Raw genomic sequence first — 26,442 nt, forward strand, 5'->3', positions numbered from 1 at the left:
ACCAGTCCTATTAGGAGCAAGTATGGCTTTGAAACATGTCATTTTGGTTTTACTTTATATATAGATAGCTAGAAACAAAAAAGTTGAAAAAAAAACATTAAAAATGTATCATATTTGTTATTTAAATAAAAAGGCGCATCACAATTACACAGCCCAGCCACAACTAGTTAGATTTTTGCTGTTGTTCTTCTGCATTCAAAATATGGTATGAAGGTAGGTACTGACAATGTTACCTGCATTTTATCTAATACATCAAGTCCATGTTTCTGCTTTGATTTCAGGTTCAGTAATGAAGAGAATCCTATTTAATTTCCAAACATTTTGTTTTGAAAACAGTGTAAAAAAGCATATATACAAATCATATACAAAATACAACATACAGTACTGTGCAAACGTTTTAGGCTCCATGCACAAAATGCAGGTAATAGCTTTTTGTAGTAGCCTTTTAGCAGTGTTTTAGGAGTGTTAAGGAGCGTAATACCCCATACACACTATACAACTTTTGTTGTCTGATTTCCTTTAGATTTACCAAAACCATGTAGTGCAAGGTCCTGCTTGATTGCATACAAATTAAAACTTAAGATTTGACCTCATATTATATGGTTTGGGTAAATCTGAAGGAAAGAATCTACATAAAATCATATAGTGTGTATTCAGCTTCAGTGTTTTATTAGTATTTTTGCAGAAAAAGTGAAAAAAAAGCTTGAAAAACACTATTAGTAGCCTATAGGAGCATTTAGAAGCAGGAAGCAGGGTTTAGAAGCGTTTCTGCTGGAAAAACACTCCAAGAAACCTAATAGCCTAAAGTAGTCTGCATGGACAAATAGGATAACACTATTTAGCTTCTAGGAGCAGAAAAAAAATGCTAATAGCTTCTAGGAGCTTAAAAAAACGCTTGTGTGCATGGAGCCTATGGCGTAAAAAAATGCTGTAAATTAAGAATGCTTTCGGAAATAGAAGTAGAAGTGTTAATAGTTTATTTTTATCAATGAACAAAATGGAAAGTAATTGAACAGAAGAGAAATCCAAATCAGATCAATATTTGGTGTGACCACCCCTTGCCTTCAAAACAGCATCACATCTTCTAGATACACTTGCACACAGTTTTTGAAGGAACTCGGCAGGTAGGTTGTTCCAGTCATCTTGGAGAACTAACCACAGATCTTCTGTGGATGTAGACTGCCTCAAATCCTTCTGTCTCTTCATGTAATCCCAGACAGACTTAATGATATTGACATCAGGTCTCTGTGGCGGTGTGTTAATCGCTTGAGCATTAACTCATTTCAATGGGCAGCATAAATTATTTATCCTGGCCAATGAAATGAATTAACACTCGAGCGATTGACGCTGCTAAGCGCGGCTAAAAGCGGTACTCATGTTTATCAGCGTCCAGCATTTTTCTGCTGCCAAGAGAAAGGCATCTATGGAGCATCCGGTGTGCATGAACCCTAAGGCTTGGTTCACATATATGCGTATCAGATGTGTTTTTACCTGCATCTGATTCGCATTACATTTGTAATGTAAGGGTTTTCAATGGAGTCGGTTCACACATGTCCGGGGTAGCCGTGATCCATTTTTAAAAAGGGTCCTGTGCAATTTTGGGTCCAGTTTAGGTAAAAGTTTGCATCTGAATCAGTGAACAAAACCGCACCGGACATGTGTGAACCTAGCACATGGGTTTACATACACAGCTCTGCAGGCATGCTTATGTCAAAGGAGTAGAGTGGCAGGAAGAAGAGTGACAGCTGGATCTGGACTTTTATTAGGCCTATTTTATACTGCCGCACTGCACACTGCATTTTTTGTGCAGGTCTCAACACAGTTTCCTACAGTCCCACATTTTGGCATGTTTTCTGAAAGCGCACCAAAAACACTGGACATAATGGAAAATGTATGGAAAACCATGGGTAACCCGCACAAAAATCCCAGACACACCCATGCTGCAACCGCCCAGTGGCCAAACTGCAGCGCAGCAGTTTTAAAGTGGCCTCAGATATTATTACAGGCATTATGAATTATGTACATTTGACTATGCAAAGAAAAATAAAATGTATAACAAATGTTTATTCAAATGCATTTATTTATAACAAATATAACAAGAATAAAATAGAAGACTATGTCATGAGTTAGGAACAGTAAGCATATCTGACTTCCGATTATTCTTTCCTTTGCCATTATCAGGAATAAGTCTGACAAGTTTGAAGGCTGTTTGGACAGTCTGACCCAGGAATGGAGGACTGGTGAGATCTTCAACCATGATCACATATTCTCCTAGTGAAAAATAAAAATAAAAAACTTGAATTGGAAATGCATCTATAAATTGTATCAAAAACCAAGAACAAAAATGCTATATATTACATGATATCAGTCATTAGATGTGGTGACTGACTTAGCAGTCTTTTTGTTTATTTTCATCTGGTGATCCTGACACACTTCTTGCCATAGGGTGACAATGCTTACTAACTCTACTGTATCTATGGGGAAGCTGTGTTGTCACACTAGGCTGCTCACTGCTGATTTGAACAACAAAACTCTTCTCCTCTCCATAACATAGAGAGCAAAAGTTCTGTAGCTTGTAAAGTTGAACTGGGCAGGGACTGATAACACTGCTCAGGATTTCAGTGCAGCCAAAGAAGAGTGCAGGGGTATATAAACTCTAACAATGAACTTCTCTTGTTTTTTTAGTAATCATATTTGCCTAGGTGGATGCAGCATTGGTCAGATGCTGCATCTGTCCCTGCTGGCTCTAAGACTGAGAACTGAGCGATCAAAGACCACTGATCGCTCAGTACTCAGTGCTTCATGAGCAGAGAGTTGGTGACCGTCAGTTCTGCTCTGCCCCCTCCACACTCACTGGAGTGCTGGGCTGTGGAGGGGGCGGGTGCGTCTTCCTCAGGCTCTCAGCGGCTCGCTGAGAGGGTGAGGCAGACCATATGGTTATGATCTTTCCTAAGCCTGGACGGGCTCTGTGACTTCAGCCCACTGTCGGCTGAAAATGGGTCACGGGAGTGCAGTTCGTTTTGCAAAATGAGTTTTGGCTTTACTTCTCCTTCACCCAGTGGTCTCCAAACTGCGGCCCTTTGCTTGCTTGCCGGATCTGGCCCTTGAGGCATTTTTCCTGCCTCTGAAACCAACATTTGGGCACTCTTTCTTCCACTGACACCAATGATGGGGCATTATTTCATTATTTCTCCCACTGATGCTAACAATGGGGTACTATTCCTTCCAATGACTCCAACAATGGGGCTTAATTCCTTCCACTGAGAACAAGAATGGGCCACTATGCCTCCCACTGACACCAACTATTTCTCCTGCTAATACCAAAGATTGGGCATTGTTTACTTCCATAGGACACAGTTCGGCCCCCCTAAAGTCTAAAGGACAGTAAACTGGCCCTTTCTCTAGAAAGTTTGGAGACCCCTGTAACCCTTCAGGGCATTGCACTGTCACAATTTAAGGTGTGATCATAGTAGTGCACACTTTCTAATATGCATGTTGCTATAATAGTTGTAGAAAGGGGTACGACTGTCGGAGAGTAGGAATAGGCAAATTCACTTGTGCAAGTCAGAACTTGTAGAATATCTAGGCAGTTTGCTGGGAAGCAGCAATTCATTTCACTGGTGAACATGATTAGTGAATTTGTCCTGTGGACCTTTTATGAATTCATTATTGAATGTAGAGTGTGCTGCTGCCCCTGAATTAGGAATCCCAGTGGGAAGCAATCATATAGAGCAAGAATCCTCACCCCATTTGTGTCACTGGATGCTAGGATAATAAGGATGTATGGTGTGCAATTGCTCCTGAAATAGGAATCCTAGTGGAAAATAATGGCGATCCAACTTTTAACGTTGCTCCTTTATTAGGACTGAGCATGCCATAAAGTTTAGGCTTCCAGTTTGGTATGCTCTGCATTCAATGTTGAAATGGTAAATAGCCCTCTTGACTACTTTTTACTTTTGGACCACTCATATTTAAGAAGAGTAAAAAACATCTTCCATTAATCACTTAGCCCTCTTGGAGCATTCATAGCAATTTGCAATGGAGTCTGGTGAAATTGGCGAGAAGGGTGAAGGGAATGCAGAGAAACATTTGTAGCTCAACCAGTTCTTTCTCCAGTTTTCTTCAGTATACTTAGGGGCTTTCACCACACTTCTCCAAAACCTAATTTCTACAGCACTCTTAAAGAAAATAAATCAGTTGCTGCCTTTTCTCGCATTGCTCTGAATTGTATGTTTGTGTTTAGGGTTACTTACTATTCTTTATGATTAGGTTGCAATGTTGGGAAAGAAGAAAAGTGTCTGGAAGAATAATTGTGTTGCAGTTGTGCCTGGAAGAAACTTGTCTTGTGTTATAGCAACTGGCTTTCCCTGTTTATGTTCTTGAAATATTTATTTGGTTGCTTTGATTATGCAACCCAGGCAGTTCTTTCAGATCCATTTATAATACAAGTTTAGCTTTTTGGCTTCAGCTATACATAGTGTGAAGTTGATTTATGATAACTGGAGCAAGAGTGAAGATGTTCAGCATAGTAGCCTGGGGCATAACTTTGGGAGGTGAAAAAGGTAAACAATGTAAAGGGTTGGTAGGTTCCCTTTAGAACTACTTGTCTTGGATATTAGGGGTAGATTCCCAGGTGTATAGGAACCCTCTCTGCTTTAGACTGGATTTGGCTGCTTTGATGGAATTGAATCTCAGCAAGAGTAAACACCAGCAATGCAAGGCTGAAAGTGACACATGAAAGTCATTTGTTTCACTCAGCGTGTTGGCTCAGTGTGGGAAGAGAAATTCAGTGCCTCTACGAGTATCATGGAAAGCATTGGCACTACAGATGGTGCAAGGAGACCACCTATGACTATAGGCACTGCTCATCTATGCATCCAGATTGGCGCTTGTGTTATAAAAGGTACAATATATGGACAAACGTTTGTAGATACCCGACCATCACTCATACCATAAGGCAATAAGCCTGCAGATACCCCTCTAAATTATCGAGTACAGGTATTTCCAGTGAAGGAAACTGTTATTCCTACAGCATACAAAGACGTTTTAATTATATACTTCCAACAATGTGGCAACAGTTTGGGGAAGGTCCTGTTCCACCGTGACTGTGCTTCTCTGCAGGGCTGCGGTTAGAAACCACTGGGCCCCATACAGACAACCTTACATGGGGCTCCCATACAGCCAATGCTTCAGTTATGAATGAACAGAGTGAGTGATCAGTACCGACCAATTATTGTATTCATTAATTCAGGAAAAGGCTGGTAAATATGACATTTTTACCAGACCCTTCCCTGGCTCTCCATCTTGAAAGATCTTATTGTGAGCTTGGGGGGGGGGGGGGGGCACAGGGGGGCTTGGGCGGAAGGGGGAAATGTATGGTGGGTAGAGTGATTGGTGTGGCGGGGGCAATTACTGGCACCAATCCCCTGTCCCTGTATGGCTCTCTCTGTAGCAGCTGAAAGCCAGCAGGAGGGAGAGGAGAAGAAGTCAGCTTTCAGCTGCTGCACAGAGAGCCATACAGGGGATTGGTTACAGTAATTGTCTCCCCACCGCACCAATTACCATCCCTGCTCACATTCCATTCACCCTGCTGCCTGGTCCCCCCTGCTGGCCCAGGCTCCGAACAAGAGGACTGGTGGTACTCCCTTATCCATGGTCCTGCTTTTCTGCACAAAGCCAGATCCATCAAGATGTGGTTTGATGACTCTGGTGCTGATTAACTTTAGTTGCCTGCACACAGCCCTGATCTTAACCCTGCTGAGTACCAGTAGAAAAAAATCATAATGCCGGTTGTGAGCTAGTCGTCTCATCCAAGATTAGTACCTGACCTCAAAAATGCTTTTTTTGGTAAATAAGCACAAATTCCCCCACACACACTACAAAATCTTGTTGAAAGCCTCCCAGAAGCATGAATGCTGTTATAACCTCAAAGAGGAGCCCATTATTATTATTATTATACAGGATTTATATAGATCCAACAGTTTGCACAGCGCTTTAGAACATGAGGGCAGCCAGTAAAGTTACAATACAATTCAATACAGGAGGAATCAGAGGGCCCTGCTCATTAGATCTTACATGAGCTCATATAGGTGTGATTGTCAGGTGTTCACTCATTTTTGGCGTCCTCAGACTCAAAATTAAGGCTGGGTTCCAGCTTGCAGCAGGGGGTCCAGTGAGTCACCGTTTCAGGTCCGAATTTTTTCCTGAATTCGGACCTTAAACAGATCCAAAGACGCACAGGACCCTTCTGCTGTGCACTCCGCGGCCACCCTGGAGATGTGTGAACTGGCTCCATTGAGAGCCTGTCAGTCTCCTGTCATGCAAATTGGATGCAGGGAAACCCTCATCCAATTTGCATAAGTGTTGAACCCAGCCTTAAGGGAAACTATAATAGGTTTGAGTTATTGTAAATCTTTTATACATTTTTAAACTGATATATTATGGGTTTTTTTTACTAAAAGCATACATTTTTTTTTTTACAGATGAATAGTTAATACATTATAAAAATGTTACTGGCTTATCTAAAGGGAGCACAGTAGAGGCGTTTTCCTGGTAGCAGCAATGTCCATCACAGAAACCTTAGATGGAACTGTATGGAAATAGAGGGAGGGAAGGAAAATAATCACTGGTCTGCATCACTGCTTTGCACATGTGTGTGTACATTTCTGCTTGAGCTATTGAGCTCTGCAACCACAGGCTTTTCACAATGAGAGGTAAAAAGAAATATGAAAAACATCTGAAAATAAGTCTATGTTTTATTTATTTATTAGTCCTGACTATAGTAAAAAAAAAAGGTTAAAAAACACTTGCATTATCCTTTATCCATCCCTGACAGGGTAATGCATGGGTCCCTGAAGTTTCAGACGTGTCCTTTTCCAATGAGTTGCCAATTAAAGTTGCTGGGGCTTTCAGTTAGCTTAGCTACTAAGAAAACAGTTCTCCTTTTCATATATTTCATCTTAAGCATGACTACCATTTTAAATGTCGTCTTATCAGAGCTATTTTTAGGGGCTAATATATAACAATTTAATTGAAATTAGAGCGGACTCTCAACAACCAGGTGTCATCCTTTAAATAACAAACGCCAAATGGTTGCTAATGGGAACAGCTCCATGGGCACATCAGTTTGTGTACATCAGCCCCTTGGTTCACAAACACAGTGTAGAAGTATTTGGCATTCAGCACACCATTCCTTTCATGCAGCAGATTTAATAAGCGCTAAATTAGAGTAGCTAGGAAGGGGTGCGGCAGTTCCAAACTCCGTAATTGGCCCATTCTACAAGAGGCATAACTAATGAGAAGACAGATGTCCCTGATATGTAGGCACAATGCTAATCAAACACCTGTGATTAGGAGAGGTAGAAGAAGCCTCTCTATTAATGCTAATCAGCACTAATCACACTATATTAAGAGTAGAGCAAACAGGGTCCGTTATTAGCATAGAAGAATCTCATGTGCACCCTGAATCTCTAGTGTTTATATTTTGCTTATTACTAAACAAAATGTTTTCAATTACCTGAATCAATTCACTCCAGCACAATGGGCGCCATCTTTGCAGCATCTTATGTGAATACAAATGTGCCTCTAAGGGAGTTAATTGCAGTTCACAGCAGTAACTTTGCATTTATTTATAGTTTAACCACTTCAGCCCCGGAAGATTTGGCTGCTGAATGACCGGGCCATTTTTTGTGATTCGGCATTGCGTCGCTTTAACTGACAATTGCGCGGTCATGCAATGCTGCACCCAAACAAAATTGATGTCCTTTTTTTCCCACAAATAGAGCTTTCTTTTGGTGGTATTTGATCACCTCTGCGTTTTTATTTTTTGCGCTATAAACAAAAAAAGAGCGACAATTTTGAAAAAAAAACACAATATTTTGTACTTTTTGCTATAATAAATATCACCATTTTTTTTTAAAAAAAAGCACATTTTTTCTCAGTTTAGGCCGATATGTATTCTTCTACATATTTTTGGTAAAAAAAAAAAAAAAAAAATCGCAATAAGCGTATATTGATTGGTTTGCGCAAAAGTTATAGTGTCTACAAAATAAGGGATAGATTTATAGCATTTTTTATTATTATTATTTTTTTACTAGTAATGGCGGTGATCTGTGATTTTTATCAGGACTGCGACATTATGGCGGACACATTGGACACTTTTGACACATTTTTGGGACCATTGGCATTTATACAGTGATCAGTGCTATAAAAATGCACTGATTACTGTAAAAATGTCACTGGCAGGGAAGGGGTTAACACTAGGGGGCGATCAAGGGGTTAATTGTGTTCCCTATGTGTGTTTCTAACTGTAGGGGGAGGGGACTGACCTAGAGGAAATGACAGATCATGGTTCCTAGCCAATTAGGAACTCACAATCTGTCACACCTCACAGAACAGAACAGGGATTTGTGTGTTTACACACACGTCCCTGTTCTGCCTCTCGTGCCCGCGGTCATCACGACCATCAGCCATAAGCATTGGCACCCCCGATGCTCGTGGGATAGGGTGCCTGCTATCCCGATCCCGCAAGCCAATGTCTAGCTACAACGGCTCCCAGGATCGTGCCGACCTGCCACAGTAAAATGACGGCAGCTGGTCGGCAAGTGGTTAAATTTGCAAATAATTCTGTGGAGTTACAATGCAGTGTTTTCAGTTGTTGTCACAAAGAAGTGCATTTTTTTTCATAGAGACCTTTTTGTGGCTTCCTTATTGGTTAGATAAAAATGTTTTTAAAAGATGATTGCTGACATTCAGGCCTGGTTCACACCTATGCATTTTTTAGTGCGTTTTCAGTTTTGCAGAAACACACTACAGTCCATTTAACATGGTTTCCTATGGATGTAGTTCACATCTGTGCATTTTATGGAAAGGGCCAGGGATTTTTTCCTGGTTTTTGGTTTCATAGACTTCAATGGATCAAAAATGTGTATTGAAAAACGCAAAAGGCACCCGGAATATGCAAACTGCAACCTGCATAGGTGTGAACCAGACCTAAGCCTAGGTTCACATTTGTTCGAACATGTGCATGTGATTCATGTGTATGCGATGCATGTGATTTGCACCCGCACTGCGGAGCCGATTGCATGCAATGTCTATGCAATGCGAGTTCAGTTCAGTTGTATGGCTGAACTCGCATTGAATTCGCACAAAAGGTGCAGGGACTTTTTTTTCCCCCTGCACTGAAATCGAATCGATCCGCACTGCGATCTGTGAACTGATCTGGAGGTGTCATTAACCTCCCTGGCGGTATGATTATTTCGGATTTTAGGTGCTGAAAGCGGTACCATTATTTTGCATGGAAATTTGGCGTTTTATATTGTAGGTCTGTAAATCTTAACAATAACACACTTAAATCTGTCCAAACCAGAGTCTAGTAGATATCCCGGGTATGATAAAGTTTGAAACACAAAAACATAAATTATAATATAATAAATAAAAATAAATAATTAAAAAAAAAAAAAAAATAGTAATAAAATAAATTTCCCCACAATTCACTATCGCTCAATTCTGCAAGTGTTCTAATTTACTATCGCTGTTTTCTAGCTGGTCTAAAGCCACTTTTGACGTAAAGGGACACTTTTTGGTTGCTATGGACAATCTCCAGTTTCCAGGCAGAAAGAACAGTGTATATCATTTAAAACTGCATGCAGGGCATGGGACAAAGCACTGGGGACAAAAGGGATGTGAAATCATTTCATACAGTACTGTAATCTGTAAGATTACAGTACTGTATGTGTTATGATTTTGACATTTTTTTGAATTTGCCGCCAGGCTCCGCCCCCGTGCGTCGCGACGCTCGCAGGGAACGGAGCCTGGCACGGAGAGGCTTCGGAGGAGGACGGAGCCCTCGGACACTGCGGGTGACATCGCAGGATCCCGGGGACAAGGTAAGTAACGCCGCCCCAGGATCCTGCAATGCGATCCTGAGTGTGGCTCGGGGTTACCGCTAATGGTACTGAATTTTAACCCCGAGCCACACTCGGGAAAACCGCCAGGGAGGCTACCAATGTATTGACACCCACAGTGGTTTGCAGAGGGCAGTGTGAACTGTCTGCGGGAGAGATGCGATGCGGGAACCGGCACTGTAATCACGCTGGTTCTAGGGTTGCCACCTCATCCCTTTAAAACCAAACACATATTAATTACACAGGTTCTGTGGCTAATTAAGGTGGTAATTAAACTCACTTGGTGCCTTATCTGCATTAAATTAGCCTCAGAACCTGTGTAATTAATATGTGTTCGGGTTTAAAGGGATGAGGCGGCAACCCTAGCTGGTTCCCGCATCGCACAAGTGTGAACCTAGGCTAAGGGTAATTTCATCTTCAAAAGAAGCAGTCAGGGGGCGTGTCCAAGATGGCGATGGGAGAGGACGCTCTGTAACTGAGCTCCTGGAGTCCAGCCGACATATCCTGCTTTTTCCCGGTGCTTAGGCTGTAATTGGGCTGTGGATCGGTCCGGAGTGCACAGCAGGGGCTCCGGGACATGGCCAGCGGTAAATCCCGCCGTTCCAACTCCGCAGCGGCTTTCCTGGACAGAGCAAGAACCAGAGGGCAGGCCGACATCATCGCGCACATGGCGTCTCAAACGGAGGCCTCAAATTACCTCCCCTGCCATGGCGGCAGACCTTACAGCTGCCATATAGACCATTGCCACCGGCCAATCGGAACTTATGGACAAAATAGACCACCTGCAAACAAATGTGGACTTTATCCGCTGTTGTGTGGACTTCTTCTGCGGCCGGGTGGCGGAGGTGGAGCAGCGGGTCTCTGCAGCGGAGGATACCATTAGGGAGCACACTGGGGACCTGCATACCCTGAAACTTAAAGTGAAAACCCTGGAAAGTCACGCTGATGATACAGAGAACCGAAATAGGCGCAATAATTTGAGGATAATTGGCCAGAAGGAGCAGAAGGTACTGACCCAACTGCATTTACAGAGCGCCCCCTCACAGTGCTGCCTAGGGCTCGCTTCTCCCCCTTCTTTACTGTAGCGAGGGCCCATCGCATGCCTGTCACAAGAGGCCCTCAGGGTTCTCTACCCCGCATGTTTATCTTCAAACTGTTGCACTTCAAAGATCGAGACACGGTGTTGAGGGAAGCCAGGGCCCTACAGGAGTTAAAGTATGAAAATGCTAAACTTATGACTTTCCCTGACTACTCCGTGGAGACCCAGCGCCTCCTCCCTTTGATGGATTTTCTCCTCGAGCTCTTGGGATGGTCTGGCCACCTGTCTACACTTTTGATCTACCTGCAGGGCCTGCTGTTTCCTGCTGTTATCCACCACTATGATTGCATCCTGAAGGTAGAGCGCCCCAAGAGTGCTGTGTTGGATGCCCCCTGGCATTACTGCACAGTTTGCATCCTCCTCCCTTGTATCTTTTCTTCTATATGCAACCTGTTCTATTACCTGGTGTCGGAGGAGGGGGGTGCTTTGCCAGGGAATGTGGAAACTGCTACACGAAACATATTGCACTGTCCTAATCTATTCACTATGTTGCCCTGGAGTCCCCCTGGGTTGCACTAATGGCACTTCTCTGTGGCACATTCACCTGCCTTATAGAACTGTGCTGTGCTTGCAAGTGGAAGCATTGGCTGGTATCCACAGCTTACATGTTACTGTTATTGGTTCACTACTGTTTTTGTAACACTAAGTTTGTACCCTTCAGCATATGCTAGGAGACTGCACCAGCTCTGATATCCAGACTCCTATATCCGATCTATGCACTGTAGTCCAGCGGACCAGGCTCCGGTGCCGTCTTGCACATCGTGCCCCCACATGGGCATATTGTGTCATGGGCCTCCCTTAGTTAGGATTGGGGGTTGGCGGGCTGGGGGGGAGGTTGGGGGGGGGTTAATTTTGTTCTTGTTTATAGTTCTGTCTTTCCATATACATGCTAGTATGTGTCAGTATACCTTCTGCAATATATATCTATTGTTCTGTCTGGGGAAACCTATAGCCCTGCTATTGTATGGTGGTGTGGTGGGTGACCAACTTGTTGCCTCTGTGGCCAAGGTACGCTCCACAATTCCTCCTCATATAGGTTTGATTATAAGACCCTATGTCTATCTGTAAAATAGTGTCCTGGAACACCAGGGGCTTGAACTCAAAAATAAAAAGATGGCTGGTGTTTCAGTTTCTGCAGCAACAGTCTCCCCATATTTGTATAGTCCAGGAGACTCACTTGACTGGGGGGAGACTTTTGATTCCTAGGAGGCCCTAGGTTGGTCACTCATATCACTCCACTTATTCTAACCTCTCACGGGGAGTTAGCATATTGATCCGCAAATCTTTGCCCTTTTGTCTGCTGGCACTGGATGTAGATCCTGGGGGTCACTATGTCATCATTCATGCAAATATAATGAATCTGGAAGTTGTTATTGTGGGATTGTATGTACCCCCTCCTGCCTCAGTTGCCTTCCTGTACCAGCTAGTATCCAGGCTCTTGCAGTATTCCACTGATAATATCTTGATATTTGGGGACTTTAATATGGTCCCGGATTCTGGGATGGACAGATTATCCCAGACATCCAGCTCTGCTACTTAATTGACGGCCTTGGTAGAAGCCTTTAATTTCACGGATGTCTGGCGGTGGAGACACCCAAAGCTGAAGGCGAATACCTGCCACTCTGCGACCTACAGAACATTCTCCAGAATTGATCTGGTGTACTCCGGGGGGGCTGTCCTTTCCAGGATACGGGATGTTACTATCATGTCTAGGGGTATATCTGACCATGCTCCTATCTCCCTACAACTAGGGTTGTCATGCTTTCCTTCAGAGGGCCTGTGGCGTCTTTCTAGATTCTGGTTATCTGACTCGAGGGTGGACATGCCATGCAAGGCGGATATGATCACGTTCTGGAACTCACAGGATCACCCTGTCCCTATTCCTGTCACTTGGGATGCATTTAAGGCCTGTATGAGGGGTAGTTGTCAGGAACACATTGGGAAGGTCCGAAGGTGGGCTCGCAAAGAATTACAGGAGGCTGAAGCTAAGACCATGGCCTTGGAGGCTGTTTATGTTAGGGATCGTGATCCCCAGGTCTATTCCTCCCTTTGGGCAGCCCTGCGGGATGTGTCCCTTATTCGTATCTCCACTACTAAAGTTCATCTGCTCCACCAGAGCCAGAGGATTTTTGAACAAGGGGAGAGGAGTGGTCATCTGTTGGCCTGGTTGTTGCGGGAGCACTCCTCTCCGGTGTCTATTTCCCATATTCAGTCTTCCACTGGGGATATCCTAACAGATCCAACGCAGATTAACCCTCATTTGCCTCATACTATACGGAAATATATAGCTCCAGGGTGTTGTATACAGAAGGAGAAATGCACGAGCATTTAGACCAGGTGGATCTACCATGTCTTACAGACTCCTCTAGGAAGAGGCTAGACAGCCTCCTGACCCTCAAAGAGATACAAGCAGCGGTCAAGTCTCTGCAGGGCGGAAAGACCCCAGGCCCGGCGGAATTTTTTAAACAGTATGCTGATGATTTCCAGCCTACGTACCGAGAGGTGCTTATAAAAGCCTTTGAGCGTGACGAACTGCCCCGTCTTTTTTTGAAGCAGTAGTAGTGGTCCTCCCTAAGCCTGACAAGAACCCTGAATTGTGTTAATCCTACCGGCGAATTTCTCTCTTAAATGTTGATTTAAAAATACTTGCTAAAGTACTGGCTGGGCCGATTGAATTCTGTGATCACAGCTTTAATCCACCCAGACCAATTTTGGTTTATGCCAGGCAGAGGGACAGACATAAACATACGCAGACTATTGACGCATATGGACAGGGCTGCGGAGGACAGTCTGGGGTCAGCGGTATCCCTGGATCGCGAGAAAGCATTTGACTTGGTTGAATGGGAGTACCTTTGGGCTGTCCTTTAAAAGTTTGGGTTTGGGCCCATTTTTATAAAGTGGTTATGTCTGATGTATACCTCTCCCAGGGCTCGGGTGCGCACCAACAACTCACTATCCCTGGCCTTTCCACTGGGCAGAGGCACCAGACATGGGTGCTGCTTTCACCGGGGTTGTTTGCTTTCACAGTGGAGCACTTGGCATCGCGGATACGAGCTGAATCTGTGGTTAAGGGAATCCAAGTAGGGGTGGTAGAGGAGAAAATAACCTTGTATGCAGATGACTATCCTGTATATGACCGATGTCTCCTCTTCCCTCTCAGCGGCCCTAAAGATAATTGATGTCTTCGTATCGTATTCCAGAATTAGGGTTAACTGGGATAAATCCCTCATACATCCCTTGAAGTCTTCACAGCCTAGACCACTTATGCAGAGCCCGCTAGTTTGGGTGGACAGCTTTAAATACCTGGGGATACGCATGGGTGGACCGGTCACTGGGTACTTGGACCTCAACCTGATACACTTGCTGATGTCATTCTCACGGCACTGTACGGACTGGAAGTCACTCCCCCTAAAGCCTCGTACACACGATCGGATTTTCCGCAGATAAAGCATCAGACTTTTGCCTGAAGGGCATGTGCCGTGAACTTATCTTGCATACAAACGGTACACAATTGTCTGCCAACAAACACGAACGTAGTGACGTACTAGACATACTACGAGCCGATAAAGAGGAAGTTCAATTGTCAGGCGCCACCCTTTGGGCTCCTTCTGCTAATTTCGTGTTAGTAGAAGCTTGGTGAGTGTTATTTGCGCTTTTCATTTTGCCCTTTTCATTTTGCACTTTTTAGTTTGTTTCTGAACAGCCATTCGTCAACCAGACATGTTGCGGAATCAGAGGAGATAAGGTGTTATTTATTATTGGCCTTGGAGTTATTGCTTTGACCCAAGTCCAGCCCAGGAACAGGAGGAGGAGAATTTCTTGGACCAAAAATTGGTTGCTCTATTAACCGTGACCAATTATGTCATATGCCTTTGCTGCGGAAGCTCCAGGAGAATAATCCGGATGATTTTCGGAATTATCTCCGGATGATGGACCCCTGCTTTCACCAACTCTTAGCATTGCTGACCCCCTATATTAAGAAGCAGGACACATGCATGAGGCTTTTATTTTATTTTTTGGTTGAATAATGAATTAATTTGTTATATTTTCTATATTTTTGGATTCATAGAATGCACTTTTTGGTTAATTTCTATTGGCAGATAGCATGTCTAATTTTATTTGTTTTCTTTTTTTAATGCACAATAAAAAAATTGTGGAGAATAATACTTGGCTATGTGTTTTACTTCAAATGACAGTTTGCGAGTAGGCAGTTACATTTAAAAAATTACAATGTAAAATTAACAAGGGACACCAACATAGTTGTATCTTAGATCTTAAAAACTATGGGATAATGGTGTTGTCGTAACTTGCCCCCCAAAAAAACCTAATAATATTATTCTTGATATCACTAGAAAATAAAAGCCTTTTAACCGCTTGCCGCCATATTACTGCGGCAGGTCGTCACGATCCCGCGAACCATCGTAGCTATACGTCGGCTCATGAGCCCGTGATAGTAGGAACGTGCCGCTGAAGGGAGCATCGGCACAGAGGAGCATCGGCACAGCAGGGGTGCCGATGCTCGTGGCCGACGGTCGCGATGACCGCTGGCCACGAGCGATCGCGAGCGCGAGGGACAGAACACGGAAGTGGGTGTGTAAAACAAATCCCTGTTCTGTTCTGAGAGGAGTGACAGATTGTGTGTTCCTATTAGCCAGGAACCACGATCCGTCACTTCCTCTAGTCAGTCCCCTCCCCCTTCAGTTAGAATCACCTCCCAGGGAACACAGGTAACCCCTTGAGTGCCCCTAGTGTTAACCCCTTCACTGCCAGTGACATTTTTACAGTAATCAATGCATTTTTATAGCCCTGATCGCTGCATGAATGCCAATGGTCCCAAAAATGTGTCAAAATTGTCCGATGTGTCCACCATAATGTCGCAGTCACGATAAAAATTGCAGATCGCCTCCATTACTAGTAACAAAAAAATAATAATAAAAATGCTATAAATATATCCCCTATTTTGTAGACGCTATAACTTTTGTGCAAACCAATCAATATATGCTTATTGCGATTTTTTTTTTACTGAGAAAAAATGAGCTTTTTTTAAAAAAAAATGGGGATATTTATTATAACAAAAAGTACAAAATATTGTGTTTTTTTCAAAACTGTCGCTCTTTCTTTGTTTATAGCGCAAAAAGTTAAAACCGCAGAGGCGATTAAATACCACCAAAAGAAAGCGCAAGTTATTGTCATAAAAAGTATTTGGGGATCCGGGTCCTGCCCCAGGTGACACATATCAATGCAAAAATATTTTTTAAAAATGGATGTTTTTTCGGGAGCAGTGATTTTTTTTTTAATGCTCAAAGTGAAACAATAAAAATGAAATATTCCTTTAAATATCATGCCTGGGGGTCTCTATAGTATGCCTGTAAAGTGGCGCATTTTTCCCATGTTTAGAACAGTACCACAGCAAAATGACATTCCTAAAGGAAAAATTGTCATTTAAAACTGATCGCAGCTGTAATGAATTGTCGGGTCTCGGCAATATAGATAAAACTCATTGAAAAAAAGAGCATAGGATCCCCCCCCCAGTCCATTACCAGGCCCCTTGGGTCTGGTATGAATATTAAGGGGAACCCCAAACCAAAGTAAAAAAAAAAATTGCGTGCGGGTCCCCCTAAAATCCATACCAGACCCTTCAGGTCCGATATGGAAATTAAGGGAGACCCTGCGCCAAATTTTTTTTAAAAAATGGCGTAGGGGTGCCCCCCAAAATCCATACCAGACCCTTATCGAGCACGCAACCTGGCAGGCCGCAGGGAAAGAGGGGGGAAATGAGAGCAACCCCCCTCCTGAACCTTATCAGGCCACATGCCCTCAACATGGGGAGGGTGCTTTGGAGTCCCCCCCAAAGCACCTTGTCCCCATGTTGATGGGGACAAGGGCCTCATCCCCACAACACTTCCCCGGTAGTTGTGGGGGTATGCGGGCGGGGGGCTTATCGGAATATGGAAGCCCCCTTTAACAAGGGGACCCCCAGATCCCGGCCTCCCCCCCCATGTGAATTGGTAACAGGGTACATTGTACCCCTACCATTTCACAAAAAAAGTGTCAAAAACGGTAGAAGAGACAAGAGACAGTTTGGGACAAGTCCTTTATTAAAAAATAAAAAAATAAAAAGGTCCCGCGATGTAAATTCAAGTTGCCCGACAGACCAAAAAAGAAAAAAAAAAGCCGCAACTGCTCCGCCCCCATGAGAGGCTCCCGCCGACTCACGCTTCTTCTGGGTGACAGTTCTTGGTGACCCCGCCCCCCTCTTGCGCCATGGGGAAGCTACCGGGAAGCCGTTCCAGGCTGAACGGTTGCGGCTTTTTTCTTTTTTTTTCGGTCCCTCAGGCGGCGGGAATTTACATTGCGGGACATTTTTATTATTTTTTTTTTTAATAAAGGACTTGCCCCAAGCTGTCTCTTGTCTTTTTTTACTATTTTTTACACTTTTTTTATGAAATGGTTGAGGTACAATGTACTCCGTTACCAATTCACATATGGGGGAAGCCGGAATGAAAGAAATGTCATTTTGCTGTGGTCCTGTTCTAAACACGGGAAAAATGCGCCACTTTACAGGCATATTATAGACACCCCCCCAGGAACAATATTTAAGGGAATATTTCATTTTTATTGTTTTACTTTAGGCATTAAAAAAATCACTGCTCCTGAAAAACCGTCCGTTTTTTTTTTTTTTTAATTTGCATTGATACATGTCCCCTGGGGCAGGACCCAGGTCCTCAAACACTTTTTATGACAATAACTTGCATATACTGTAAGCCTTTAAAATGAGCACTTTTGATTTTTCATGTTAGTGTCCCATAGACTTTAATGGTGTTCCGGCGGCTTTCGAATTAGCCCCGAACATCGCATATTGTTTGGTGTTCGCAGTATCCGCTGTTTTCCTGCATTTTACCCACAGTCCTATTATCTTCTATTAGGTTGTGTGTTTTTTCTGAAAGCGCACCAAAATTCCTGCATGATGCATCTTTGGCGCACTGTCAGAAAATGTGGCAAAAACCTGCAACCTAATATAAATCAATAGGACTGCAGCTAAAACTGCAGATACACAAGCAATGCGGCCAAACTACAGCACACCAGTGTGAGCCCAAAGGCTTGTTCGCACCCCCCCTCTGTAGAACTTGGTCTGATCAATACTCCTGGCATTCATTTCACACATGGCCATACCATCCCAGCTCAGGAGGGGTGGGGGCTCCAGGAATTTGTTTGACTATGCAGGTCCTGTCCCTTCTACCCATCCAGGCAGAGTACTGGAGGGAGTGGCAGGCTGCTGGTGGCAAGTGGCACAGTATCTGGTGGCAGGCTGCTGGTGGCAAGTGGCACACTATCTGGTGGCAGGCTGCTGGTGGCAAGTGGCACACTATCTGGTCGCAGGCTGCTGGTGCCAAGTGGCACACTGTATCTGGTGGCAGGATGCTGGTGGCAAGTGGCACACTGTATATAGTGGCAGGCTGTGGGTGGCAAGTGGCACACTGTATCTGGTGGCAGGCTGCTGGTGGCAAGTGGCACACTGTATCTGATCACAGGCTGCTGGTGGCAAGTGGCGCACTGTATCTGGTGGCAGGCTGCTGATGGCAAGTCACACACTGTATCTGGTGGCAGGCTGCTAGTGGCAAGTGGCACACTGTATCTGGTGGCAGGCTGCTGTTGGCAAGTGGCACACTGTATTTGGTGGCAGGCTGCTGGTGGCAAGTGGCACAATGTATCTGGTGGCAGGCTGCTGGTCGCAAGTGACACAGTGTATCTGGTGCAGGCTGCTGGTCGCAAGTGGCACAGTGTATCTGGTGCAGGCTGCTGGTGGCAAGTGACACGCTGCATCTGGCAGCAGGCGATGGTGGCAAGTGACAGGCTGCATCTGGCAGCAGGCGATGGTGGCAAGTGACAGGCTGCATCTGGCAGCAGGCAACTGTGGAAAGTGATAAACTGCATCTGGTGGCAAGTGAAAACCTCAGGCTCCCACTGATTCTGCATTTTGGTGACTTGAATTATTTCACTATATATTACAATGTATAATAGAAATAATGGAATTTTATCATCCTGACAGCATATCAAGCATGTTGTCAGGATGATTTTAAGTGCTAACAGCAGCCATTTGCCCGACAAAGCACCCCGCTGCCGATTTCCCCTTTAACCCCCGAGACTACATTCCCCCCTCATCTTTTTTTGGGAGGGGGGGTTAAATGGCAGTTTTGAAAATGTGGTCATCCTATGTTGCTGCTAGTGAGAGACCGCATAGCAGGTGGTATTGGTGGTGTTGCTGCTGCTCAGCTGGTATCACTGGTGAGAGTGTATTTAATTTGTTTTAGTAAAAAATTTTTTGCATTTTTATTTAGTTTCCATAAAAAGGCCCACCAAAATCCTCAGCACCAGGCCCATGATACTCTTAATCTCGCCCTTGGTGTCCCCATCTTCTAAATTAACTAAGGTTTTTACAAAATGGCAACGGGATATCCCATCCCTCTCTGATGAGGACTGGGAAAGTTGTGTTTCCTCCTATGTTACCAATCTGATCTCTGCTAGAGATCATTTCATACAACTAAAATTTTTACACAAGGCTTACTATACGCCACGCAGATTGGCAGCTATCTACCCGGATAGATCCTCGCCCTGCCCACTATGTGGAGACCTGGAGGCTTCCTTTATACATATGATATGGTCTTGCCCCCTTCTGCAGAGCTTCTGGGAACAGGTTTGGGGGATGTTAGCCAGATTGCGGGGACACTTCCACTAACTGCTGAGGTCATGTCGTTGAACGTGATCACCGACCCCAAGGTGAGAAAATATGCCAAATTGTTCATAATATATTCCACGTACTATGCTCACAGAGAAATTGTACTGAAGTGGAAGGCTGAATTGCCACCCACCTTCACCACCTGGCGGAATACCTTGAATAATGTCTTACCTTTGTATAAAATAACGTATATCAACAGGAACTGCCCAAGTACGTTTGATAAAATATGGTCCTCCTGGATAGATTTCTGGGGATCTTTACAGCTGGAGATTTCTCCACCCAGCCCGGAAGCGGACCTTTAGGTTTATCTACAATACCGGGCTGAGTAGACCTTAGTCTGGTTGTCATCTGCCACCCCCCCCCCCCCCAATTCTTTCCTTCCCCCTCTACATATCCTCCCTCCCCCCCCCCTCCATGTCCTCTCTGCTGTACCTTGCTCCCCCCGCCTTCTTTCTCCCCTCCTCCCCCCATATCTCCCCCCCCCATTGGGGATCCTTCAGTGTCTATCCAAGACTCACTGGTCCGGGTGAGAATGTTCTCCTAGTAAATATCTGATAACCTCTTTTTCTAGTAACACTATTATGATTGACTGGTATTCCCCTATACAGACATATGTAAACAATGCATACTGAGCATATTTTTTCTATTTTTTACCCTGCAATGTTTTGTGATGCTGACATGTGAATTCTGCTTTTCAATAAAGTTCTTACTTTGTAAAAGAAGCAGTCAGGATAGTATTGTGGAAGGTGTCAGTGCTGAAACAATTAGAGGGTCAGAAGTCACCACAATTCTGACAGCCGCTAGTGGACACAGTGACATGGCTTTACCAGATAGGAAATTAGGGAAAATCAGGGACACAAACAGCTTTAAAAATCTGACAGAAGCTCTAGACTTCCCCTACTCTACAATTTTTTATTTTTTTTTAAACCCTTTTAGTCCATTTTTATGCTTGTGCTGCTACTGAAGAATTTTTTGAATAAGGGGAAATTTCTCTCATTAGGTAATAGACAGCAGAAATAATTCAACAGATTTTAATACCTCTTTGTTCTATTCAAAGCTTTAAAAAAAATAGTATTTTTGTCTCAATTATAACAGTGCGGGGATAAGGTCACCTAGAGCCTAGGGCAAATGTGGCAAACTGCGCTCCCACTGAGATGTATAAGCATTATGTGTCAGAAAAAATGCCCCCCCCCCCCCCAAAAAAAAGAAATTGGGCACTAATCTGCATGATTACCAATAAGCATAAATTCCCTCTCCTCCCAGTACAAATCTGCCCCCTGCTAAAGTCCCCTCTTCCAGCATAAATCTCTGCCCCCTCCATCCCCCAAATCCCCCCAGCACAAATGCACCCGCCCAAAAGAAAATCACCTCTCCTAGCACAAATCCTATACCCTTCAAATGTCCCCTCTGAGTACACATTCTGTCCCCCTACTCCAAATCCCCCTCCTAGCACAAATATCTCCCCATTCCCCCTCCTAGCACAAATACCCCAATCAACCCTACTAACACAAACCCTACCCCCCAAAAAATAAAATTCTCTTCCTAGCACAAATCTTCTACCCTCTCTACCATATCACCTCTTCTAGCACAAATTCCCCTGAATCACCACTCCTAGCACACACACACCCAAACGTCCCCTCCTAGAACAATTCTTACCCCCTGCTGTCCCCCAAATTCCTCCTCCCAACACAAATCCCCTCCCCCATCAATCTCTTTGCAGTTGCCCCCCTCCCCCACCTCACATGATACCACAGTGCCCTGGGTAGCTGCCCCTCTTGCCCCTTGTCCCAGCCCTGCTTATAAAATCCTATTCTTGGAGGACATTATGGGACACAGGATAATATTCTGGAACATTAGGTTATACTGCCACCTTCGAGAGCACTAGACACAGGCAAAGCAAAGCTGTAAAGAAAGCCTAGTTTCCAGTACCAGACTCATAATCCACCAGGTCAAGGCAAGTATGGTTTTGACGGTCAAGCAGATGAACAGTGCAAGATCCTTCTTGCACTGAAGCTCCGCAGACCAACATTTAAAGCGTATTTCCATTTTCGCAGTCAAATTTGAGTTCCCAATCACACAGAATACTAATTTATTATTATATTTTTTCATATTTCTTACCTTTTTGATGCTTCTCAGGAGGAAGTTTTATGGCTGAGTGAGTATGTCCCAATGCAATATGCCTAGGCCCTAAACCTTTAACCCTTTGCTGGGACAAACAGTGTTCAAATCTAGTTACAATTGACAATGAAGATCTGCCTGCACAGTACAGACAGGGATTAATTATGGCAAACACAGCTGCCCAGCCACCTCAGAAAAAAAGATCTATGTAGGATTTTTCCCTGCAAGAAGGCCTAGAATAGAACATCCAGGTAAGCTGCAATTTTTAAATATTTTTTTACGTTATGCTATGAGAATGGGGACATGTAACAAATACAAAGTAGGTGTTATCCTAATTTGGCTGCAAAAGTCCAAATGCATTTTAAGCCAAAGGGTACTCCACATATGCACTCACAGGATTCTGGACATATTGGTGGATCATATCTGCTACCCAATAGGAGGGGGGTGGTCGAGCAAAAAGATATTTTTAGGCATAGACCAGTCACTCTACAAGACAGGCTGTACAAGTAAGTGTACAGTGAAGGTTTTAGCAGCCCAAGGCATTTTCATATAGCCCAGGCTTGTGATCATTGGCAAGGCCAATGAAGGCTGCTCTAAGTTGAAGCATGTGTGCACTGCATCAATAAGGATTGAAGTGGTGTCCTGAAATTTTGTAAATGTGTTAGTAGCAACGTGCCATACTTATCATACTTGATTTCCATAACAGCAGCCGCCATTAGAGGACTCCAAGAATGTCTCAGTCTCCATACTGAGGACTCCAACCATGCTGAAAGCTGACCCATAAATGCAAACATGGTAACAGAAAACTCCTCTATTGATAAACAAAGGAGAGGAAGCCACCCCAGAAGTGATTCAGGAGGCACCCTGAAGAATGAAGTGACTTAAGCCTCGTACACACGATCAGATTTTTGGACGAACGTTCTTCCATTTTTTGTTGCATGCTAGTCTCATGTCAAAAGTGAAGAGGTTACTCACCATACAAACATTTTCTTACGACAGAATTCAACTTCAGAAGTGACGTCATGTGTTGAATAGTTTTGTATGTGTTCTTTCGTTTCTGATCATGCGTAGTCTTGTTCTTACGATTTTTTTCGGACGAAAAGTAAACAAAAATCGGACGATGTGTTTACTTACGATTAAAATGTTATAGTCTGCACATCCAACTTTTGTCGTACGAAAAATAGGAATCAGCTGTTGAAAGCACCATACTAACGGCCTGAAAAACGGCAGATCGTTCGTCAGACGAAACGTAACTTCCAATTTTCCTATTGTGTGTATGGGCCTTTAGGCTGGGGACAGAGGCCCAGACTTTCAACATCAGGACCTTTAGATAAAACACTGAAGACCTTCCCCCCATGGATCTGTTAGCCAATTGTGAGCCAACAGGGCTGCCCCCTTGTGTGCCATGGTATAGGTATGTCATCTTGCCTAGGGGCACTTTCAATAACACTTTAGAGTAAGGTTAATAACACTTTGTGACCGTCTTTTAAGACAGCAGAAAGCCCAGAAAATAGGATTGCTGGTGTAACGGTTGGTGAGGAGAAGACAGGGGGTCTGAGCCAAATCCCTGCATGTGTCCAAACTCAGGAGTTTGTGCAAGCTCAGTGATGTTGCCTGACTGAAAGCCCAACAAGACATAAAACACTAGATTTAAAATGAAAAACTGTTCTCTCCTGCTGAATATAGCTGAATACTCTGTCTTATGCCACATAATGTACGGCTAAGAAAAAGAGGCCTGGCAAGCCATAAACTTCACAGAGTTCAATAAACACGCATTACATCTTCCTATCTGGATGTGCAAGGCACCACAGAGCACCAATAAAAAGAATGCACATTGTCGTGTGTTATGGCAACATATGCATTACTGTAACACATAAGTGTGAATCCAGCTTTAAAGCTGCACTATACACACACAGCATGTAGAAGTTTTAAGTTACCTCAAATGCAGGGGCATGTTTATAAAAGGCTTGAAAAAGTTAGTTTGATGATTTTTTTTCCTGTTTTTTTTTTCTGTTTAAAGGTTCTACCTATTATAAAAGGTTGTTTGAAGGTCAAGCTCAATATTCCCATTCATTGCTTCAGCACTTTTTAAAGAAATTTTCATGTATTTTATTGAAATATTCAATATTTATAAAGTTGTAAAATTGGAATTTGAGAAAACATCTTGCAGGATTAATATGGCAGTATATGAGTGTCATAATTGCTTGTAACACAAGTCTCCCCCTTTTCTTTTGTATAAGATCAGCAGTTTTATCCTGTTTGGCCTCTTTTGTTCCAGTTTGCCAGTTTTGCACACCAATTTTTGGCACAAATCCAGCAATTTTTAACTTTTAAAAGGCCGTTCTCTGGTTTTGTCTGCATATTGCTCCTTTGGAATTTCTTGGGAAAGCAGTGGGTGGATTTAACAAAAAGAAAAAGATGACAAAAAGGTTTCAAACCTAATTCAGTTCAACACTACTTTATAGACAGGCCCCGAACATAGGAATATTTGAAAGCAGGATGCCTCTGGTTCCATTCATCCTTCTAGAGCTCCCAGGAGCTCTCAAGCGTGAGTGCTTAAATAGTATGCAAACCCTCTCAGCCTGGCAACCTGAACTCTGCCAACCCCTCCTCTCTTAGCTGGCCAGAAACACCCAGAACATTGCACCATGAGATGCTGAAAGAGGACAAGCAGAGATCCCATTCCCTTTTTTTTACCATCAAATTTTTTCTTTTTAATGAAAGGTATCATAACAGATATTTGACAATATTAGACATTACTTTAAAGAATTGATCAAAAAAGATTGTTCATAATACTTGTTCAACACATAATGTGAGAAAGAACAAAACAATGTACAACAGAAGAAAGGATAATAGCAAAGATCCCATGTCTAAACTAATGGCTACCAATGAACATAAAACATCCTGGGTTTGGGGGCTTCCAGGTGCTGTGAAAGACGAATGGATGTGCATGCAAGCAGTCCTGGATGCCTGTTATCACATCGGACGTTCAATTAATTTGTTGAAAGTGAGTAATGGTTAACCACAAATTCACAATTCACTCTTGTGCACTGCACTACCAGATGATTTAATACAAAATGTTCATAATACAGGGTGGTAGGAAGTAACACCTTCCCATACTGGTTTCTTGGCATTATGTAATTTTGGTGAAGAAGGTCCTTGTGCATAAAAATCAACACATCATCTGTGTTGGTGAGGACTCACAGAAGAGAATGTCTATGCTTAAAATAATGTAGCCTGGTTCTAAGAATGCCAACGCAGAGGAGAATGTGTTTCAAAGGGGTTGTAAACCCTTGTTTTTTTTTAAATAACAAACATGTCATACTAACAATAAAAATTTAACAAAAACACTGCGCTTACTAAGATAAAGAAAACAAAAAAGCGGCTACATACGTTTTGACAAAAAACAATAAAGAAAAAGTGTAAAATGCAGCGCTAGGTGAGAAATAGACAAAATATCATCAAGTCCACATATCTTGGATACAATGGTGCATCCAATATTAAATAAATCATAAAGTCTCAAGGTGAAAGATTGTGAAGTGTTGTAGTGTCCAATGGTATCAGAACACGGAAGGTGTCAATCCTAGGTGGTGGATGGCAAGCGTGGGCTGATAAGGTGGTATAAATCCGTAGAGAAAACCAACATCAGTAATGCTCAACATCAGTGGATGAGAAAAGATGGGTACTCTTACCGGATAAGGTGGACTCCCCTGTCAGTAACCAGGAGTCAATCAGGCGGTAAGCCCAGCCGGGCAGAGGAAAGGAGTTCAGGAGGGTAGAGCTGGTTGGATGGACTTCAACCGAACTTCCAGGGGTCATCAACCGAACATCAAGGAATCTTCCAGGTAGGTCATCTGAGTGAGGGTTGCCCCCTCTCCATGCTGCCTTTTGTTTTTTATGTGATCACGATTTTATTTGTAGAGTTTTTTTAAAAATAAAAAATCTCCCTTTTTATCTGCACGGAAGTTTTAATTTTTCTTTGCATACCACCTGGATGAGAGCGATTATCCTGTTTGAGCCACTTGTGACATTACCTGCCTCCAGAATCTGGAGTTTGGAACCCTCACTCAGATGACCTACCTGGAAGATTCCTTGAGGTTCGGTTGATGACCCCTGGAAGTTCAGTTGAAGTCCATCCAACCAGCTCTACCCTCCTGAAATCCTTTCCTCTGCCCGGCTGGGCTTACCACTTGATTGACTCCATGTCGCTGACAGGGGAGTTCACCTTATCCGGTAAGAGTACCCATCTTTTCTCATCCACTGATGTTGAGCATTACTGATGTTGGTTTTCTCTACGGATTTATACCACCTTATCAGCCCACGCTTGCCATCCTTCTGATACCATTGGACACTACTTTGGACACTACAACACTTCACAATCTTTCACCTTGAGACTTTATGATTTTTTTAAATATTGGATGCACCATTGTATCTAAGATATGTGGACTTGATAATATTTTTGTCTATTTCTCACCTAGCGCTGCATTTTACACTTTTTTTTTTATGTCATACTAACCTCCACTGTGCAGTTCATTTTGCACAGAGTGGCCCTGATCCACCTCTTCTGGGGTCCCCCGGCAGCG

General features: G+C 43.5%; 1 protein-coding gene across 2 annotated transcripts in view; it reads right to left on the reverse strand.

The window, feature by feature from the left end:
• Positions 1 to 2,104: 2,104 nt before the first annotated feature.
• Positions 2,105 to 26,442, reverse strand: part of MORN1 (MORN repeat containing 1) — a 518,336-nt gene continuing 493,998 nt past the window's right edge. For both annotated transcript variants that reach the window (XM_073602994.1, XM_073602993.1), the window contains one exon: positions 2,105 to 2,271. In XM_073602994.1, coding sequence (XP_073459095.1) covers positions 2,120 to 2,271 — 152 coding nt within the window. In that variant the 3' untranslated portion in view covers positions 2,105 to 2,119. The remainder of the gene's footprint in view (positions 2,272 to 26,442) is intronic.

The sequence above is a fragment of the Aquarana catesbeiana genome, linkage group LG10 (genome assembly GCF_042186555.1).
Source record: "Aquarana catesbeiana isolate 2022-GZ linkage group LG10, ASM4218655v1, whole genome shotgun sequence".
In the NCBI taxonomy this organism is placed as follows: domain Eukaryota; kingdom Metazoa; phylum Chordata; class Amphibia; order Anura; family Ranidae; genus Aquarana; species Aquarana catesbeiana.